At 40.7% G+C, this 20,453-nt stretch overlaps 1 protein-coding gene and 1 non-coding gene across 2 annotated transcripts in view; both read left to right on the plus strand.

Annotated features, from left to right (window-relative positions):
• The first annotated feature begins 1,448 nt into the window (after nucleotides 1-1,448).
• Nucleotides 1,449-1,521, plus strand: TRNAV-UAC (transfer RNA valine (anticodon UAC)). The gene has a single exon. It is a non-coding gene; the product is annotated as a tRNA-Val (tRNA).
• A 7,297-nt stretch (nucleotides 1,522-8,818) lies between these two features.
• RS1 (retinoschisin 1) overlaps nucleotides 8,819-20,453 on the plus strand; it is a 31,357-nt gene continuing 19,722 nt past the window's right edge. Inside the window, exon 1 of the mRNA XM_060770057.2 lies at nucleotides 8,819-8,982. Coding sequence (XP_060626040.1) covers nucleotides 8,931-8,982 — 52 coding nt within the window. The 5' untranslated portion in view covers nucleotides 8,819-8,930. The remainder of the gene's footprint in view (nucleotides 8,983-20,453) is intronic.

A 20,453-nucleotide genomic window follows, 5' to 3' on the forward strand; every position in this document is an offset into this window, starting at 1 on the left:
CGTTTTGAGTTTCGTCTTAACTGCTAAGTGGAACAAGTCTCCAGCTGGCTTCTGGAAGTGAAATCCTTACGAACAGAGGAGGAGGCCTTTGCATATATGCAAACCTGCCTTATCTGCAGGTTTAATTTCCACGGTTTCACTTGCCCATGGTCAACCACAGTATATAAAACCCACTCAGTTTTAATCATGACTTTTCAACTTGTGTCTTGTGTTTACTATATTTTAATCTTGGTTCTGTGGATTTTAATATATGTATTTTATATAAGTAAAAATATGACAGGGGAAAACCTTTACCTATATATAGAAATACTTTATATATAGGTAAAGGTTTTCCCCTGTCATCATGTCCCACTCTGGGGGTTGGTGCTCATCTCCATTTCTAAGCCGAAGAGCTGGTGTTGTCTGTAGACACCTCCAAGGTCATGTGGCCAGCATGACTTCATGGAGCACCGTTACCTTCCTGCTGGAGCAGAACCTACTGATCTACTCACATTTGCATGTTTTCAAACTGCTAGGTTGGCAGAAGCTGGGGCAAACATTGATAAGATGGTGCTTTCCATTCTTCACCAGTATGGATAAATGTCCTCCCACTGTGTCTTCTAACGAGTGATAATCATGAAATAAGAACGAGAACAGTCTAATTTTTCCTGAAACTTGCCAAAAAAATGTGTGCCCACAAATCAAACACATACATATATGCCTTTGAGTGCATCTACACTGTAGAATTCACTCAGTTTGACACTTTAACTGCTTGCTGAATGCTGTGGAATCATGGGAGTTGTAGTTTTGAGAGGTCTTTACTTTTGTGTGTTGTCAAAGGCTTTCATGGCCGGAATCACTGAGTTGCTGTGAGTTTTCAGGGCTGTAAGGCCACATTCCAGGAGCATTTTCTCCTGACGTTTTGCCTCCATCTATGGCAGGCATCCTCAGATATTGTGTGGTCTGTTGGAAACTAGGAAAATTGGGTTGAATTGAATTGGGTTGCTGTGAGACCTCACACCCTCTGAGGATGCCTGCCATAGATGCAGAAGAAACATCAGGAGAGAATGCTTCTGGAACATGGTCATACAGGCCAGAAAACTCACAACAACTCCGTCTTTAGTTTTGTCTACCAAATAAAGGGCTGGTGCCTGACCAAACTACAAATCCCATAGCATTGAGCCATAGCAGGTTAAAGTGGTGTCAAACTGAGTTAATTCCACAGTGTGTATACACCCCCTATTGGGGAAAAGGGAGGTGAGACCTAATATTGGAGCCCAGGGCTTTAACAAGCAGCTCTGCCCCTCTGCGATTATTTATGGTTGCCACAGGGGGGGAAAAGCCTTTTATTGCCCTTCTCCTTTGCAGCCCCTTTGATGTGGTGCACTGTCAAGAAGCCGGAAGTACTGAATCAGGAAGCGCTTCAGCTGCAAGGCAAGAACTCTGGCGGAGGGCAGAATGGGCGTGAGGGTTCCATAGTGTAGTGGTTATCACGTCTGCTTTACACGCAGAAGGACCTGGGTTCGAGCCCCAGTGGAACCACCCGGGGTTGGTTTTTATTTTTAGTCCCCTTCATTTTCTCTAAAAGCGGGATCATCCCAAAAGCAGGGATTTCGGTTTAGAAGCTGCCCAAACCCCTCCTTCCTGCAATGCACAAGAAACAAAGCGACAGCTCACATTAAAGGGCTGCACCGCACCAGATAGAAATGCCTGCTGCAAACTCCCTATTGAATCACATTATCTGGGGCTTTCTGGCTGTCAACAGTTCTGCCTTTGCCCTTCTCCAGAAATCCTCTTCCAATTAAAGAAATAACATAATATTGTGCGACAGAAGTTTGGAAAGGGAGGTTATTCCAAATATGGCAATTCGTTAGGAATGGGGCTGGGGGGAAAACACTCTGCACATGCTCAGAGGCACCATGGATCCCCAGGGTATATATATTATGTTTCATGGGATTTGTAGTTTGGTGAAGGCTAAAGACAAGCCTTCTTCACAAGCCTTTGTTGAACAAGCCTTTGTTGAACCACAACTCCCAAGGATCAATTGAGCATGAGCCTTGGGAGTTAAAGTGGTGCCCAACAGGGTACAGTGTAGATGCAGCCCAGGATTCAATAAAATGATCCCTGGGATTGTTGTAGGTTTTTCGAGCTGTATGGGCATGTTACAGAAGCATTCTCTCCTGACGTTTCACCTGCATCTATGGCAGGCATCCTCTGAGGTTGTGAGGTCTGCTGGAAACTAGGAAAATTGGGTTTATATATCTGTGGAAGGAACAGGGTGGGAGAAAGAACTCTTGTCTGTTGGAGATAGGTGTGACTCTTTTAGTTGGCCACCTTGATTAGCATTTGATGGCCTGACAGTTTTTTCCCCCAGGATGTCTCTCTGCCCCAAATGTGTCCTGTTCATCTTTTCACCAGCAATAATAGCTATGATGATTACTGGGAGGCTAAGGAACTATGGTGATATTGAAAAATAAAGGTTGTCATCTTGATTTTAATCAGAGTTAGGGATTTCATAAGGGGTTGCGGTGGTGCAGTGGGTTAAACCACTGAGCTGCGGAACTTGCTGACCGAAAAATCGGCTGTTCAAATCTGTGGAGTGGGGTGAACTCTCGTTGTTGGCCCCAGCTTCTGCCAACCTAGCAGTTTGAAAGCATACAAATGTGAGTAGATCAATAGGTACTGCTCCGGCGGGAAGTTAACAGCGCTCCATATGCAGCCATGCTGTTCTCATGACCTTGGAGGTGTCTACGGACGACACTGGCTCTTCAGCATATAAATGGAGATGAGTATCACCCCCCAGAGTCAGATATGACTAGACTTAATGTCAGGGGGAAACCTTTGCCTTTAGGAATTTCATCTTAAATGACAATTTCATGTCAAATGGTCTTCCCAGAACAGCAATTGCTGAAGAAGGTTTGTAAACCTTATCCAGGAATTTGGCAACACTTTTCTATAATGGGAATCTTGCATCCTATTAAGGATGTATACATTTAAAAATAACTTGTTAAGGGTGTATCCATTTGGGTGGAGCAATAAAGGAAGATTCAAAATTTTACTCTTAAAGTTGTTTACATTGAGGGGGGAATTGCAATAAAGATTAAGTTTTGTAATCTGTTACTGAGTGTTTACATGTTTTGAGAGGGGAAGGCAAAAAAGATCCAGAATTATAAACTGTTGCTGTGAGTTTTCCAGGCTGTTCCAGAAGCATTATGTCCTGACGTTTTACCCATATCTATGGTAGTCATCCTCAGAGGTTGTGAGGTCTGTTCGAAATTAAGCGTGGTTTATATATCTGTGGAATGTCCAGGAGATAAAGAACTCTTGTCTGTTTGAGGCAAGTGTGAATATTGCAATTGGCCACCTTGATTAGCATTTAATAGCCCTGCAGCTTCAAAGCCTGGCTGCTTCCTGCTTGGGGGATCATTTGTTGGGAAGTGTTCACTGGCCCTAATTTTTCCTGTCTGGAATGCCCCTGTTTTCTGAGTGTTGCTCTTTATTTACTGTCCTGATTTTTAGAGGGCTTTTTAAAAAAAAAATAATAATACTAATAACAAGGTTTTATTCATTTTCATGTTTTTCTCCTTTTTGTTGAAATTGTCCACATGCTTGTGCATCTCAATGGCTTCTTTGCCTAGTTTACAGCAGACCTCACAACCTCTGAGTATGCATGCCATAGATGTGGGAGAAACCTCAGGAGAGAATGCTTCTGGAACATGGCCATACAACCCAGGGATTCCGGCCATGAAAGCCTTTGACAACACATTGTTAAAGGTGCCTCCATTTCCTTTGTATTCATAAGATTATAATTATGGATCTTTTTTGTTGCCTTTTCCCCTAAAAATGTAACCAGATAGACAGATAGACAGATAGACAGACAGACAGACAGACAGACAGACAGACAGATTGAGGGTTTTTCTGTTTTAGGAGAATGCCCTGTGTATAGAGAGAGATGTATTGCAGTTTCAAAACTGTGTGTAATATGCAATCTCAAACAGACATATATCCTATGGGTTGCTGTGAGTTTTCCAGGCTGTATGGCGTTGCTTCAGAAGCAAAACTCACAGCAACCCAGTGATTCCAGCTTTCGACAACACATGTATTCCATGTTTATGATACACTTGTGTGATATTATATTCTGTATAATAATACGGGTGATTATATTGATTCACTGTGTTGTATTCCTTCAGCATCACTGGAGGGCCCCCTGAAGAGTGGCACACCAGGAGACTCCTGCTTCTTTGGAGAGGTGGAGGGGGGCACGTGTTTCTTTTCCCGGGTTGCCAAGGAAATCGGGTTTTAAAAAGAAACACTGGGGTGTGCAAGGCTGGCAGAGGAGGAGGAGGAGGAGGAGGAGGAGGAGAGAAAGAGTTGGAGGTGGGAAGAGAAAAAGAAAAAGAAGGAAGGAGGGAGGAAGAAAGAAAGAAAGGGAGGGGGGAACGGAGCAAGGCTTTCCAAGCATCAGAGAGAGGCACTGGCAACTTCTATGGTGATGCAGTTGATGCCTCCCACGCACCCCAAAACTGTGCAGCAGAAAAGGCAGCAGAAGAAGCAGGAAAATGGGAGGGGGAGATCAAGAAACTAACCCCCACCATCACCCTCCTCCTCGCCCTCTCTTCATCTTCCAAATCTTCATCATCTTCTCTGCTTCTCCAACCCTGCATCAATGCACCAGCCACCCACGCCTTTGTGCTCTGCAGGGTGTTCCCTCTTCCATTCAATCCACATCTATTCCTGGAACAGGGAGCAGGGTCACTGAGTGTTGCAGATCATGCGGAGATTTGTTGGCGGGGTTATTTTTATTTTGCTGTCCTAAAAACAGACAGCCAAAGACAGCACAATGGCTAGGATGTTGGACTTAGTGTGCATCAACGCTGCAGAATGAATGCCATTTGATACCACTTGAATTGCCATGGCTCAAAATTATGGAATCCTGGGAGTTCATAGAGATGGAAGAGACCTCGTGGGCCATTCAGACCAACCCCCTAACAAGAAGCTGGAAAGTCACATTCAAAGCACCCCCGACAGATGGCCACCCAGCCTCTGCTTAAAAGCCTCCAAAGAAGGAGCCCCCACCACAATCTGGGGCAGAGAGTTCCCCTGCTGAACAGCTCTCATCACACTAGAGAATGAATCCACTTTAAATCCAGTCCTGCCTCCTGCAGAATTCTGGGGTTTGTAGTTTAGGGAGGAGCATTCAGGAGCCTCACTAAACTACAAATCCCAGAATTCTGTAGGAGGCAGAAACCAGATTTAAAGTGGATTCATTCTCTAGTGTGATGAAGTAGACAGTCACAAAGTTCTTCCTCATGTTCAAGTGGAATCTCCTTTCCTGTTGTTTGAAGCCATTGTTCCACATTCTAGTCTCCAGAGGAGCTGAAGACAAGCTTGCTCCCTCCTCCCTATGACTTCCCCTCAATTATTTATTCATGGCCATCATGTCTCCTCTCAGCCTTCTCTTCTGCAGGCTAAACATGCCCATCTCTTTCAACTGCTCCTCATATGACTTGCTCTCCAGACCCTTGATCATTTTAGTCACCCTCCTCTGGACACATTCCAGCTTGTCAACATCTCCCTTCGATTGCGGTGCCCAGAATTGGACACAGTACCTGACCAAGGCAGAATAGAGGGGTAGCATGACATCCCTGGATCTAGACACTATGCTCCTATTTATGCAGGCCAAAATCCCATTGGCTTTTTAAGCTTCCGCATGACATTGTTGGCTCATGTTTAACTACTTGTCCATGAGGACTCCAAGATCTTTTTCATACATATTGCTGTCAAGCCAGGCGTCCCCCATTCTCTATTTTTGCATTGTAGTTTTACAAGCTTCTTCGCCTTCTCTGCCAAAGACTGCTCGTGCATTCTGCCATGCCATGGCATTTAAAGTGGTGTCAAACGGCATTCATTCTACAGTGTAGATGCACCCTGAGATATCACTGAAGTTGCCAGTAGGTTCACATATGAAGATTTTGTGCCTATTCTATTTTGTGTTTCATTTATTTATAACATTGTTCCTAGAACAGTTCACACCTGTGCAGAAGGGACCCTAACCCTAACCCTCTCCTTCATGCAATGGCTCTAAATTCACCTTTATGCAGCCATGGCTGAAATTCAACTCCCTTGTCAGTTTGACAACATCTGGAGAGCCACACCATTGGTCCCCAACCCCAAGAGAGAGGTAATCAATGCACAGCACAATTTTGCCCAGTTTGCACAGGGAAAGGCATATTCATTTCTGAATAAACATCCACAGGAGCTTTATGGGTTTCCCTTGGGCATGTGGCTGCCTACTGTCAGAATAGGGTGCCAAGCTAGACTGGCTTAATTCACAATAGACCATCAGTGACCCAAGGAATTAAGGCCTGACAGACAACAACTATTGGTTCACAGCTTCTAGTAGCCCAGCCCAGCCCAGTCTTGCCAATAGTGAGGAATTATTGAGGTTGCAATCATAAGGACTGCATGATGCCCACTTCGACATGAAGTTATTACTAATCCCAGGTGTTATCCTTCTGTAATAAACTGTCTTGTAAGTATTCCTGCAAGGCAAGATTATAGTTCAGCACTGCTTCAGCTATTTTAAAAAGAATGTAAAGGGAAGACATAATAAGGGCATAAAGAAAATGGATAAGAAGTTGTTTTTCTCACTTTGTCATAATACTGAAACCTGAGGTCATTCAGTGAAGGTGGGTGGCTGGAGACGGAGGATTTGCAGATAAGAGGAAATGCTTTTTCACATAATGACAGTGAAACCAAGGAATGTACTGCAAAATATAGTGACTTGATCACCATCTTTAAAAGGGGATTGGGCAAATTCAGTGGCTGCTGATCAAGATGGCAATTTATTACCTCCAGTTTGGAAAGCAATGTGTCTCTCAGTATCATTTGCTGAAAAGCCAGAAGGTGCTGTTGTGCCCTAGTTTTGAGATTAACATAATGAATTGGTTGGTTGAACTAAGTGGGCCATGGGTCTGATTTAGAATAGTAATAATATAAATAATAATATACTTATTTATATTCCACTCTATCTCCCCGAGGAGATTCACAGCGGATTACAGAATACAGATATGGCAAACATTCAATGCTATTATACAATTAACAACAAAGACAAAAAGTACACAGACAGAGGAAAAGTATTCCCCCTTTTCATCTCTGGAGGTATCTGGAGGCTGTGCTCAACTCCGGCCATGGGGAGGTGCTTTTGTTCTGTTTTCCATGCTGAGGAGCCTTTTGTCCATGGACGCCTTCCTGATCGAATTGCTGTCATGTCTGCATGGTCTCCTTTTTCCTCCACGCCAAAGTGGTACCTATTGATCTGCTCACATTATTGATTTCTAACTGCTAGGTAGGCAGAAGCTAGGGCTGATGGCGGGAGCTCATCCTGACTCATGGCTTTGAACTGCCAACCTTCTGTTTGGCAAGATTTTCTGCAGCTGGTGGTTTAACTCGTTGTGTTTCCATGACCCCAGAAGAGATCTTATTTACATTATTTGTGTGTGTGTGAATGAAATATAAAGAAGAATGCACTATAGACTCAAAGACGTTTAATAGAATCACAGAATTATAAAGGATCTTATGGGCACTGGGTCCAGTGTCTTGCTCAATAGAGGATCTCCAGCTAAACCATGTCCCTCAGGTAGCTGTCCAGTGTATTTCTGAAGACATCCAGAGAAGGAGACCCCATTGCCTCTCTAAGCAATAAGCTCCATTACCAAATTGCTCTTCCTGTAAATATGTTCCTTCTAATGGTCTATCTCCTGCAACTTCAAACCATTGGACCTGGTCCTGTCCTGAGGGGCAGTCCTGACATCTCCTCTCTGTAGCAGCACTTGAGATAGTTAAGAGTGTGACCATTTCACCCTCTGCCTTCTCTTCTCCAATCTGAACATGCTAAGCTCCGTTGTTGTTGTTGTTGTCGTCGTCATCATCGTCGTCGTCGTCATCATCATCATCATTGTGTGTCTTCATGTTATTTCTGACTTATGATGATCCTAAAGAGTGTATTAGGTGTTTTCTTGGCAAGGTTTCTTCTGAAGAAGTTAACAGTGACCTTCCTCTGAGGCCAAGAAACTGTGATTTGTTCTAGGTCACCAGTGGGTTTCCATGCTGGTCTCCAGAGTCATGGTCCAATGCTCAAACTATTACACTATACTGGCTTTCATTCAAAGATAAAGTTTTTTTTCTCAAATCAAATAAGGTATCTGAATTTGTGAAATTCCCTAAATCTGTTTATCGCAGATTATCTGGCAGTGCAGATCCAATTTAATCCAGTTTAAAGCAGACAATCTGGGATCAGATCCCGGGATAGAGGGCCTATCTGGAAGAGCCCTAAGATACCTGGATGTGTGTGATATACCAAGCTAAGGAGAAGGATACATGCGAAATGAGGAAGATGAGTGTCATTGTTAAAGGCTATTGTTGTCATATAGTTCTCACATTGTTCTCCTGAGATTTCAGGATGAGAAACCATATAAATTTAAGCCAGTTCTTTGTGCCTTTGGAATAAAGAACAATTATGCAACAATTATGTCAAATTCTGCAATCATTCTAAAATTTGGCTCTTTGATCAGCACCTAGGTTGCAATTTATTATCAGGCATTAGGCTTCTCAGCACAGCACATAAAATTCAGCTCTTATGCATATCTTCATCTGAATAGTATTTGTTTCTAAAGGAAGGCGCCAGAATGATAAAAGCTACAGGTGTATGTATGCAAAAATATATAATGTTTGGGGTTTGTTTCTTTAAAAAAAATAATACCCTTGACAATTCCTTCAAAATTGAGCTTAGCTGACTGTAGTAAAGTAGCGCCTGTCTTGGGTAAACCCTCTAAGAGCTAAACGAGAGAGTAAGATGCTTAATGAGACTGTGCTTAAGGTAATCATAGCTCTTTGCAGAAAGCAGTGCCACACACTAAGTAGCCATTGTGGAAAGGCAAAGGAAAACAAAGATGCATCCCAAGCTCAGAAGTGTGGTTCTGTGCCTTCTTTTCTGGCTTAAAGGTAAGCACTGCTCATGTCTTTGAGCCTTTGAATGCTTTGTCCTCTCTGTTCCATCATGGGCCCAGGTTAATTTTGCTTGAGTCAAAGGAAAGGTTTGCCCTTGTAAGATGCCAACTTTCTCCTGCAATGTGTGCGTCTGGCCCCCAAAACAGATTTTGTGGCTTAACTTCCTTCGGACTCTCATCAAATTCAGATCAAATTTTTTAGTTCCTCATTGAAACCAAATTCAATTTATAAAGAGATTGCAAGTAGCTTGTGCACTGATTAAAATAATCTAGAATATTGTTTTGCCAAAAAGCAAAAGCAAACTTCTCATCCCTTTGGGGAAGACATTTTTGGCACTTCGTTCCAGTGTCAGAAAAGTGCCCCTTGAACTCATCACAGTTGCTTTTCCTTTTAAAATAGTTGTGTGTACAGGCAAATGGCAAATGTCTATAATGAGATTTGAGATTAAAAGAGAATTTACAGACAATGATCTACAGAGTTGTCTGTGTCTACACCACACCACACTAGGTCCAAAAAGCAAGGTTTTCGTGCCATAACACAAGCTGCTTTTGAGCTCCACTGATTTTCAAAAGCACCTTGCTATGGAAAACAAGAGATCTGCGGACTTGTGGGACTGACTAGTTGGACAGCTCTTTGGATTGTGGTCAAGATCTTTAAAAACAGAGATACTATTAAGAGGATCTGCAGAGCTGCATGAATGATCTCCCAATTTATCATTAGCCCAAGGCTAGTTGGGATGTCTGGCGGCACGTGTGTTCTCTTTCACGTTAGTTTCTAGAAAGTTTTCTTTTCCCAAGATTCTGCAGGACCTGTTTGATAATCATGAAAGGCTTCTATGAAACCAATCACAAAATCTTGGTCGAAGGCAGAACAATTAAAACTGGGGGAGGCAAATCTACTTTGCTTTTTATTAGCGCTCCAAGAACCACCAACCAGAGGTTGGTACAAAATTTTTAAAAAACCAAACCAAAATAATGGCTTATACAACATTTTGTTTCTGCTAGAAAAATCGAATTCCTGTGCCATTCTGTTTTTTTTAATTAGCAGATATAAATGAAGCTTGACAGAATTAAATGATGGATTTGGAACCCTGTTGGTGCTTTACAGAATTTGGATACTCTGTTAAATTGGTATAGTGTGGTTTCTTGCAATGTTGCACAGCAGTGACTGATGGAAGAAAGAGAAACCTATGGAGACCACAGTGTAGCTTTCTCTCCAGGGAGCCATGGCTTTCTCTGCTTCTTACACAAACACACACACTCATAAACACACACAAACATGGCTGCACCCATAGCCATTCTTACTTCCCACGGTCACTGCCACTTATGCCAGCTTTATTAGTCAGCCCTATAAAATCTTGATGTGTTTGTTCTCAGAGGAATCATTCCGTATTATCCTGAGCTGTCTTCAGTTATGGAAGGTAATACGGGTTGCCTGTGGGTTTGGGAATTTTTGTAGTTATTGTTATTATGCTTGATACCTCATTTTCCCCCAGAGCTGGGATTCATGAAGCTGGCCTACAAATTAAATATAATTTAAACATGCAATGTTATAATGGAATGAAACTAACTATTTTAAAAAGTAAACATAGTTAAAATAATTCAAAGAGCAGTTTAAAGGAACAGCACAGTTAAAACAAAACATCTTCCTCAAATTCTTTTTTTTACAGACCAGAAAAGTCACAATACAAACAAATCCTTTCCTGTCAAGAGGGATACCTCAAGGCGGGATGCCATTCTTGCTTCCCTTGGAAGAGAGTTCCATGGATTTGGCCCTATTTTGTGTTCTTATTTTCTGGCTTTTATTTTATTTCGTGTCAAAAGCATTACATACATAAATTAGTATAAAACAAGTGGATGAATAGTTTTATACCAAAACCAGGCAATGACAACCATATTGTCTGTAGCTTGAAGCAGTTCTTCCTCTGTACATGAGGCAGGACATTGTGGGAAGGCATACATGTGCTGAGTTGTTTGTTCTGCTCCGAAGTCACACAAGGAGGAGGGTTCTTCTAGGTAGTGCCATTTAGCCACATTGTCTTTGAATCTCCCGACACCACTTCTGAGTTTGTTCAGGGACTTCCAAGTTGCCCATTCCTGGTTTGCCCCTGGAGGAAGACCCTCATGGGAGGGGGGGGGGGGTTGGGGCATCCAGTTGGAATTGCCTAATTTTTCTGCCCAAAGGGATATTCTTGCTGTTGCAGAAGGAACATTAAGAGGAGTGGTAGTTCTCATGAAACTTTTCCTTGATTTGAGTCTACTGGGAGGTGGCTGGTAGCCATGCAGTGGATGGCTTTCACAGTGTTGAACCTTATTTCTCTCCTGTTGCACACCAGGGAGGGCAATTCCAGCTAGCTGATAATGTTAAACAAGTGGGATTCAGAAATCTTTGATGTTCCATTGCAAAAAAATATTATTTTTATTTATTTATGATATTTCTATCCCACCTTTCTCGAACCCGAAGGTGACTCAAGGCAGCTATTGGTAGATCTAGATTTGTACTCTTCCAATCCCTACAATAACACATTTTCTTATTCAGATCTAGATCTCATATTTTCAGAAATTAAAATAAATGTATGGGGGAGGTCCATTTTATTCTAGAATAATAACAAGTTTTGTACTTTGTATAATTTTTAGTATTCTTGACTGAAGTATAGCTAAACCAAGATGGCACATATATTTTACAGATCACAGAATTAAACTTCATACAGTTGGAATCTCTCTCTTTCTGATTTACCAAGAATTCTCTTAAAGCATAAATTGCTGTATCATTTAATATAGATGAATATAATATTTGGCGGCAGGGGGATGTCTTGTCTTTGCTTTTCATTCCTTTGAACATTATGTTCCTTAATTATCTGACATCTTAACATTCTTTGCTTTGCTTCCTTTATTAGGAACAAATGTCATGGTCTGTCAAACAATTTGGATGCGGAAATTTCCTGTGCTTATTCTGACGCTTTCTCTAGCAATGTGTTTGCTTACCAATGTGTTTGACTGTTTGAAGAATAGATGAATGGTTATTCTGTGCTCCTAAATGCTGTAATTCCTGCACATATATTCTTGTTCTATTATTTATGTCCATAGTGCCTTATACCTCACATTTCTTCCTTGGCATGCTAGTCCTTTATTATAGTGATTCAATTTTTTTGTATAATTCCCATCCATTCCTTTATATAAAGATAATCAGTTTAACTTAGCATCCCAAGAGGTACTGTCAGGTCATTCACATAAGCTGGGAGCAATTATCTTGTTCTTTGGAGTAACCTGCTTAGAAGTTCTTTTCAATTCGGCACGCAGCTCAGAGAGGAACCCTTTCTTAGCTTTCCTCCTCCGTTTAATTCATTTATTATTAATGGAGCTTTATAGTGCCATGCATTAACTATTGCTATATCTTGCATGAAGGATATTTTTCCTCCTGCAGGAAACTTTAGTGTAAATGTGCTCTAATTCATTGCCAGGACCAAAATGACTTGTTGCAAAGCAATACTGTACAACATTGTCTTATAATGACCTGTAATTGTCTTAGGGATGCTTAAAAAGGCAATCCTATGTGCATTTATCTGAACATAAGCCCTACTGAACACAATGGGACAATGAATTACATTGCAAAATAAATCAAAACAATAATTTGGAATGAATTGCTCAAAGTCCTAACCCTTCTGCACATGCTGGTTCTTTCTTAAGGGCCTTTCACTGCATCACCATTACACCACTTCAGATGCCATGGCAACATCCTAAAACTCTAAAATTTGTAGTTAGAGGTGGAATCATAGTGTTGTAACTGTCTGGTGTGAATATAAGCTTAAATCCTTCTACGTTGCCCAATTCCTTTCAAATGTGTGAATGTAATACACCAAAAATGTGTTGCTAATAACCTTAAGTTTTTACTCAAAGCAATTTTAATATAGGCAGCATGATTAGTTATCTATACTATAAATGAAAAAAAAAAGATAAAATATTTAGTCCTGGAACTTGGCATTTAGTCTAATTCAGTGGTTCTTCTCAACCTGTGGGTCCCTGAGTGTTTTGGCCTACAGCTCCCAGAAATCCCAGCCAGTTTACCAGATGTTGGGGTTTCTGGGAGTTGAAGGCCAAAACATCTGGGGACCCATAGGTTGAGAACCACTGGAATCAGTAAGGGGAAAAGGGTTCTGAAGAGGAATTCATAGAATCATAGAATCATAGAATCAAAGAGTTGGAAGAGACCTCATGGGCCATCCAGTCCAACCCCCTGCCAAGAAGCAGGAATATTGCATTCAAATCACCCCTGACAGATGGCCATCCAGCCTCTGTTTAAAAGCTTCCAAAGAAGGAGCCTCCACCACACTCCGGGGCAGAGAGTTCCACTGATGAACGGCTCTCACAGTCAGGAAGTTCTTCCTCATGTTCAGATGGAATCTCCTCTCTTGTAGTTTGAAGCCATTGTTCCGCGTCCTAGTCTCCAGGGAAGCAGAAAACAAGCTTGCTTCCTCCTCCCTGTGGCTTCCTCTCACATATTTATACATGTTATTCATGTTATTTGTATGAGTGCAATGATATGAATGTACCTCTGACGCAATTTGGAAAAATATAAGCTTGATAGAATACTGGCCTGTGTGTTCATGTTCAAATATACTACATTATTCTATTTAACTGCCAGCATGGCATAGTGGTCTGAGCATTTGATTATTACTCAGGAAAGCTTGGGCAAGCCACACTATCTCATCTTCAAAGAAAGGCAACAGCAACTCCGTTCTAAACAAATTTTCCCTGTGATAGGGTCGCCATAAGTCAGTAATAACTTGAAAAGGCATACAACAACAACATAAAGAATCGTATACATTTCTATACCACAGACTCAACTTTTCCAGGACTGAATAAAATGAGGAATGGAGGAATCTACATTCAACACAGAGATAATATTTTATTTATAATAGAAGAAAAAATATGTAGGAATATTTATTAGTGTAGTTAAGATCTCAGTTTAATGCAATTATGATCTGTCATCTCATTTGTCTATAAATGAGCTTGACCAAGTGATATGCCTCCCAGGCTGATTCATCACTCAGATACTAAGTGTAGCAATACATACCGAGGCCATGCTAAGTTTTATAATAGTACATGTTTTGCACAGTAATATTATTGTGCAAAATATGTACTATTCTAATGGATTCAAATTGGAAATAATTATAACCAATAAGTTGCTGTGAGTTTACAGGGCTGTATGGCCATGTTCCAGAAGCATTCTCTCCTGATGCTTCACCCACATCTATGGCAGACATCCTCGGCTATATAAACCCCATTTTCCTAGTATCCAACAGACCTCACAACCTCTGAGGATGCCTGCCATAGATGTGGGTGAAATGTCAGGAAGGAATGCTTCTGAAACATGGCCATACAGCCTGGAAAACTCACAGCATCCCAGTGATTCTGGCCAGGAAAGCCTTCGACAACACAATTATAACCAATTAATTATTTAAAACTTGGAGTCCAGCACATTTCCCCCTTGATGTTTAGAGACGCCTCATAATCTGAATTCTTCAACTGTAATAAGGAATCCAATAATGGTTTTCAGAGGATAGAATAAATGCCTGCCTTAAAACTTTCTGATGTAATGGATTGCTTATTCTAGAAACGTCTTGTCCCAGTTAATTTCAAAGGTGTTACTAGATTATTTTATGCCTTTTTATGCTCAAGCAAACTAAAGCTATCTCAAATTTGCATGATTGGTATATAAACTGGGGCTCTTGGTAGCCTTGAATACTCTATCTGAATTGGAATAGTGGGATACGATAAATTTCCCAATATACATATAGCATTGCTTGTTGATAGTTTTGCATAGTCTAACCAAGCAGCAGTGACACCATTTCCATTCTCTTCTTCTCCTAAGATCTCAATAATTACATCTAGTTTTCGATGGTTGTATTTGAGAAATTCCCAAAATAAACATTGCTTGTAGCACCCTTTACATATATCCAAGCCTTGACATGGGATACTTCCTTAGCCTGCTGACGTGATATATTATATTATGTTTTTAATGTATAGTACTTTACTTGACTTGACTCCTTGTATATATTATATTTATTTAGATTAAACCTTAACTTTGGCTGTTTATAAGTAATATTGAGTTTATTTTATTTCATGTTTTGCTTTGATTGTTGTTTATCTGGTTTTGGGCATTGAATATTTACCATTTTTGATATTTCTGTAAACTGCCCTGAGTCCTTTCGGGGAGAGAGGTCAGGTTATAAATAAAGATGATGATTATGATTATTATTATTATTATTATTATTGATGATGATGATGATGATGATGATATTGCATTGTCTATTTTGGAGTCTAAAGTATAATCCAATAATATAAACCATAAGAATGTTCTTCATATATATGCTACAGTCATAGAATGTTCAATGGACAAACAAAGCTTGCCAAAGTTCAAAGTATACTTAACATGATTCAAAATACGTGTCTCTTAACAAAAATCTTCCTATATTGGAAAGACTATCAACTATTCTATGATTTCTGTACTTTCACAAACTACTGCCTGAGGAAGACTCTACAGAATCGAAATGGGTCATTTATAAACTTTGGGTTAAAAAAGGGTTTACAAACTTTGGATTGGAATTATAATCTGTGATGTACATAGTCCTCCATGAACTTTGTATGATATAGGACTCACAAACCTTGATTATTAGAGAGATGCCTTCTATGTTTGTAATACATTGATCATATTCCTTTGGATTCTGCTTTAGGAATCATCTGCCTTTACCATATAGGAAGATTTTGGTTACTTGTATTTGGTTACTTGTATTTTGAAAGGCTTGTATTTTGAATCATTGTTAAGTATACTTTGAACTTTGACAAACTTTGTTTGTACATTGAATATTCCATGACTATAGCATATATATGAAAAACATTATTATGGTTTATATTATTGGATTATACTTTTGTTTATAGTGGCCTCTTTCCCTTGTACTTCGGGGAATCCTTTCTCTGTATTAATCGGAACCTAATCAACAAGCAGCTGTAACTGCATGTCTTTTCTCCTCCTAAAATCTAGTTTTGAGTGGCATTCAAACTTTACCACAAAACATGTACCCTAGAAGTGCTGAGTGATAATTTTTTTGCCAGACTATGTATATTTGCAAATGCACAGTCTGCTTTCCATTCTTTTTCTAGTTTTACGTATGTGTGTGTGTGTCCTTGTGTCGCCTAGCCACAAGGAATCTGTCATGTGTTTCTTTGTCGTAACGTACACAGACAGATGCACCTCCAGCTAAGCAGCAAGAGGTTTACGCTGATTTCCGAGGCCACTCCTATTAAGAGTCCGGAGGCCAGACGTAACCTCTCTGCATTGATCCAAAGCAGAGCTTTCCAGGGCCACCTGGAAGCTCAAAAGTCTGCAACCTGTTCTGCTGGAATGATGCTGCTTCATGCAGGCTTTCACAAGATTTGCCTTCTAGTCACCTCCTGGTTATGTGTCATTATGTTGCCTGTTTGAGGATGAGAATCTCTCTGTAACAGCTTGTTAACCTCCCAGATTTTATTTTCATTTAAAAGATTTGAGTTGCTTCTTTTTTTAACCAGGTCTGCTTTTGAAGACACTTTTTGAGAGGTGTGAGGGTCAACGGAGTCTATTCTAAATATGAATAATCTGCATCCAACCTATATTTTTCTCACATGTGCACACACACACACACACAAAACTGATATTCCTTTACAGTTAATTCATTAGGGAGATTATCCCTTAGATCTCTCATAATAGTGGTGAAAGATTAGAAGCTGTGTTCCACAATTTTCCTGGTATATCAAAGAACAAAAAAGTACTGAATATGCAAGGATATGACTCCCATTAGAACAGACATCTAAAACAGATGCCATTAGAAAAAAAGCAATTTTGTGTGATGTCAAATCACCAAAATGGACTTAAGTAGCATGCTGTTCATGCCGCAGGTTACAGTCATGACTTTGTCATTTTATTTCTGAGTCTGTACGGAAGCATCCGCACCAACTGGATATCATTCAGGTACAACTGGCACAGCCATAGCATGTATTTAGGGCACCACTTTTCAGTTTTATTACTGAGAGATGAGTAGCTCATCACCGCATTCCTACAATTATTGCCATAATATTCTACAGCAAATATCTGTGTTATAAGCTTCCTTCTGTTCTGTTAGTGTTGCAAATTTCTGTGACCTCAAAGTGGGATGCCAGCTAGGAAACAGTAGGAAAGAGCTGGCAGGGGGCAGGATCTTATAAAAAATGAATATGATAGTAAATAATATTGTGAAAGGCGAGGATATGTGTAAGGGGTGCAGCAAACAATGTTTATTTGGGAATTTCTCAAATGCAGCCACCCAAAACTAGCTGTAAATATACAGAACATTGAATAGCAAAAAGATAAAATGGAAATATAATGTTGCTTGTTGATTTTGTAATGTCATATATGTGCTTTATAGATTTATAATATGAGTATAATTATTCAAAATGCATCCAAGTAAAAATAAGATAGGCAATCATAAAACTGATATCAAATTGGCTGTTGTTAATGCAGTACTAGACTGGCAAGTGCAATATAATGTCAAACCATTTAGAAAGTTTTCTGTGATCTAACTTCCTGTAATATGTATAATTTGTAAGTATGTTGTAATGTATCACCTCATTACTTAATATTAATTGCATTATTATCCTTCACCTAGATCAAGGAAATTAGTGAGACCCAAATTAATGGCCAAAAATTTGATGTAGTTGTTTGAGCCCGGAGACAAGGATCCAAAGTCCCTCTCAGCCATGGAAACCTACCAAGGACCTCATCATATTGGCCAATGGAATTGCCACAGATTGTGGCAAATCTGGCAATGCCTGTCGGGGGTGAGGAACCTGTCACCCCACACCTTGCATCATCCGACTTACCACAAACCCCATTCCACGGGTGGAAGTGTGTCCCCCCATTGTTGGCAATGCAACACTGGAAGCCTTCCATGTTGTCCCTGTGGCAGCATACTCCAGTTCCACTTTAGTTTAGCCATAGAGCGCTGCCAAAAGTAGCTGAATTGAGTTGCTTTGTTTGTTTTTTTGACTTCAGTCATCCTCCAAATTTGTGGCTTTGACTTTTTTTTATTTGAATTATTCATGGATTTGATTTAAAATCTTCTCTCTTCTCGGCATCCTCCAGTATGAATGACTCTATGGTCAACTTCCTTCAGTCATGCTGGAGGACCTAGAGATTTCAAGAGACGACAACTCTTTAGTGATCCCTAGGACCTCCAAAGCAACTCTGTGTCCAGCTTCCAATGAAAGCTGACCATTGAATCATGCTGGAAGACCTAGACATTTGAAAAGAGATGTCCTCTGAAGTAAAAATAGCAATTTCATTATTGACGTTGTTTCATTTTCACTGTGGTCCTGTGACCCTAACCCCAGTGAATGTGGAGAGATGACTGTATAACTCCCTCTATCTTCTTACCCCCCGGGCCATTCAGGATTCTGAGAACTATAATATAAAAAGTAGTATTTCCAAATTCTGGTTTCAAACCTTAGGTAAGCTAACTGTTTGTGGAGCACAGTTGTAAAGACCAAATTTCCCCAGCCATCAGGTTCTGGTGCATTTCTGTTTTTGCCTAATTGGTGTCAAGGGAAACATTCTGGAGGTCAAAAGAGAGAGGGCATTTAAGACCACTTGCCTGTAGGGCTGTACTGTGCGGTGGAGGCAATTATAAATTACTAGGCTCTCTCCATCTGACCTATATTTCATAATCTAATTGAGGCATGTCCTCTAGATTTTAAACTGTGGAGGCTGTCGATGCTAAGCACGTAACCTTACAACACCACATTAGCTACTCTTCAGGTCCTGACCCCCTTTTATCAGACTGGGATATTTTTAGCACTTCTCCTGGCAGGGCTAGCCTCTTCTTCTCTGAAGTATGTGTGCGTGTTTTGGGTAAACCCCCCCCCCTTTCTTTTTTTGTGTAAAAAGAGAAACCATCCAAAGAAAACTGAACTGAATTGACCACAATATTTGCCCGAGGTCTTCTTTCCTTGGCTAATTAGTGTGGCTTGTGACTGGAACATGGATTTGGCTCTCCTGCTGGGTATTGCTAATTTATACTACCATCCCGTGACTACCTAGTTTGATCGGAGAGAAGGTACTTGCTGAAACATCCCACAGGAATTTTTCTCAAAGGTGGGAGGAAGCCAGGGGATTCATTCCAATAAAGCATTAATATTATACCAGCACATATGGATTAGCATAGCAACAGATTGAGAAAGACAGGGACTGTTTGGTACATGCTTAATTATGATTCTCAGCAGACCTAGCTGGCATAGTCGATGGTGAGAAATTCTGGGAATTAGAACAAGGTTGCTGTTTCCCTGTATTAAAAACCAATAAATCCTTTATATAGGGTGATGTAAGCCATCTCAAATGGTAGTATATAGCAAAAGTGAAGAACATGTGGGCTGTGGGCTACATACAACCTTTGCCCCCCCCCTTTTGTAAGATGTTTCCCCCTACCCAACATGCTTAGAGCCAAGATGAAGGAAGTGTGGGCTGCACGCTGCATGCAACTTCTGAACCTCACTTTTCCATCTCCAGAAGCCCTCATTACTGCTCCAAAGCCCCCTGAACTACTCACATTTTTTTAAATGACACAATTTCTAGGCCAAAAATCTCGTGAAAATTTGTACTCTAAACTGTTCAAAATATGTGCAAACATGCAATTGTCCACAATACTCCAGAGAACCCAACCTTCTCAAATAAGCAGTTTTTCTTCTGTTACTTATGACCTCATCATACGGGGCTAGATTTGGCGACAAACGCCAATCTAGCCCCAATCTGGCTCTGTGGGTGCAAAAGGGTGGAACTGGTGTCTTGCCACTGCCTAGGCAACACAGGAGGCTTCCCGTGTTGCCTAATCTATGTGGGGAAGCCACACACACCATGCTTCCCCCATGTGATTGCCCTTCCAGCAGGCAAGGTGAGGCGTGGGGTGCAGGATTTCCTCACAATGAAGCAGAGTGCCACCTCCTCTTACTGCCAGACATGTGAAGAGGTCTTTATTCAAAGACCTGGATGGCGACAGGAAATACTCTGTGTGTGGATTTAGTATGGAAAACTACAAACCCCTGATTTGTCAAAGGGAAAATGAATTATTAATTTATTTTAGCAAAGTGGGGGAAAACAACATCTCATTTCCCCTACTGCACATGCTTTCCTGTTCAGACTTTGGGCACCATTGCCCATTTTCAAGCAGGAACACATGCAACCCAGGAGGCTGCCACTGCGCCCATTCAGGTCTTACAGTGGCTTTGTAGATGGAAAGGGCTGTATGTTACAGCCCTTTGCCCCCCATTTCACCCTGGGAAAACTTGGTCTGGTTTCAACGGATAAACATAGCAAGGGACTTGGAAAGCTTATCAATCCACTGGTTGGTAAACTAGACAACAACACTATAATTTATTTCCTACAAGAACACAACACAACAA

Source organism: Anolis sagrei, chromosome 3 (assembly GCF_037176765.1).
Source record: "Anolis sagrei isolate rAnoSag1 chromosome 3, rAnoSag1.mat, whole genome shotgun sequence".
Taxonomy (NCBI): domain Eukaryota; kingdom Metazoa; phylum Chordata; class Lepidosauria; order Squamata; family Dactyloidae; genus Anolis; species Anolis sagrei.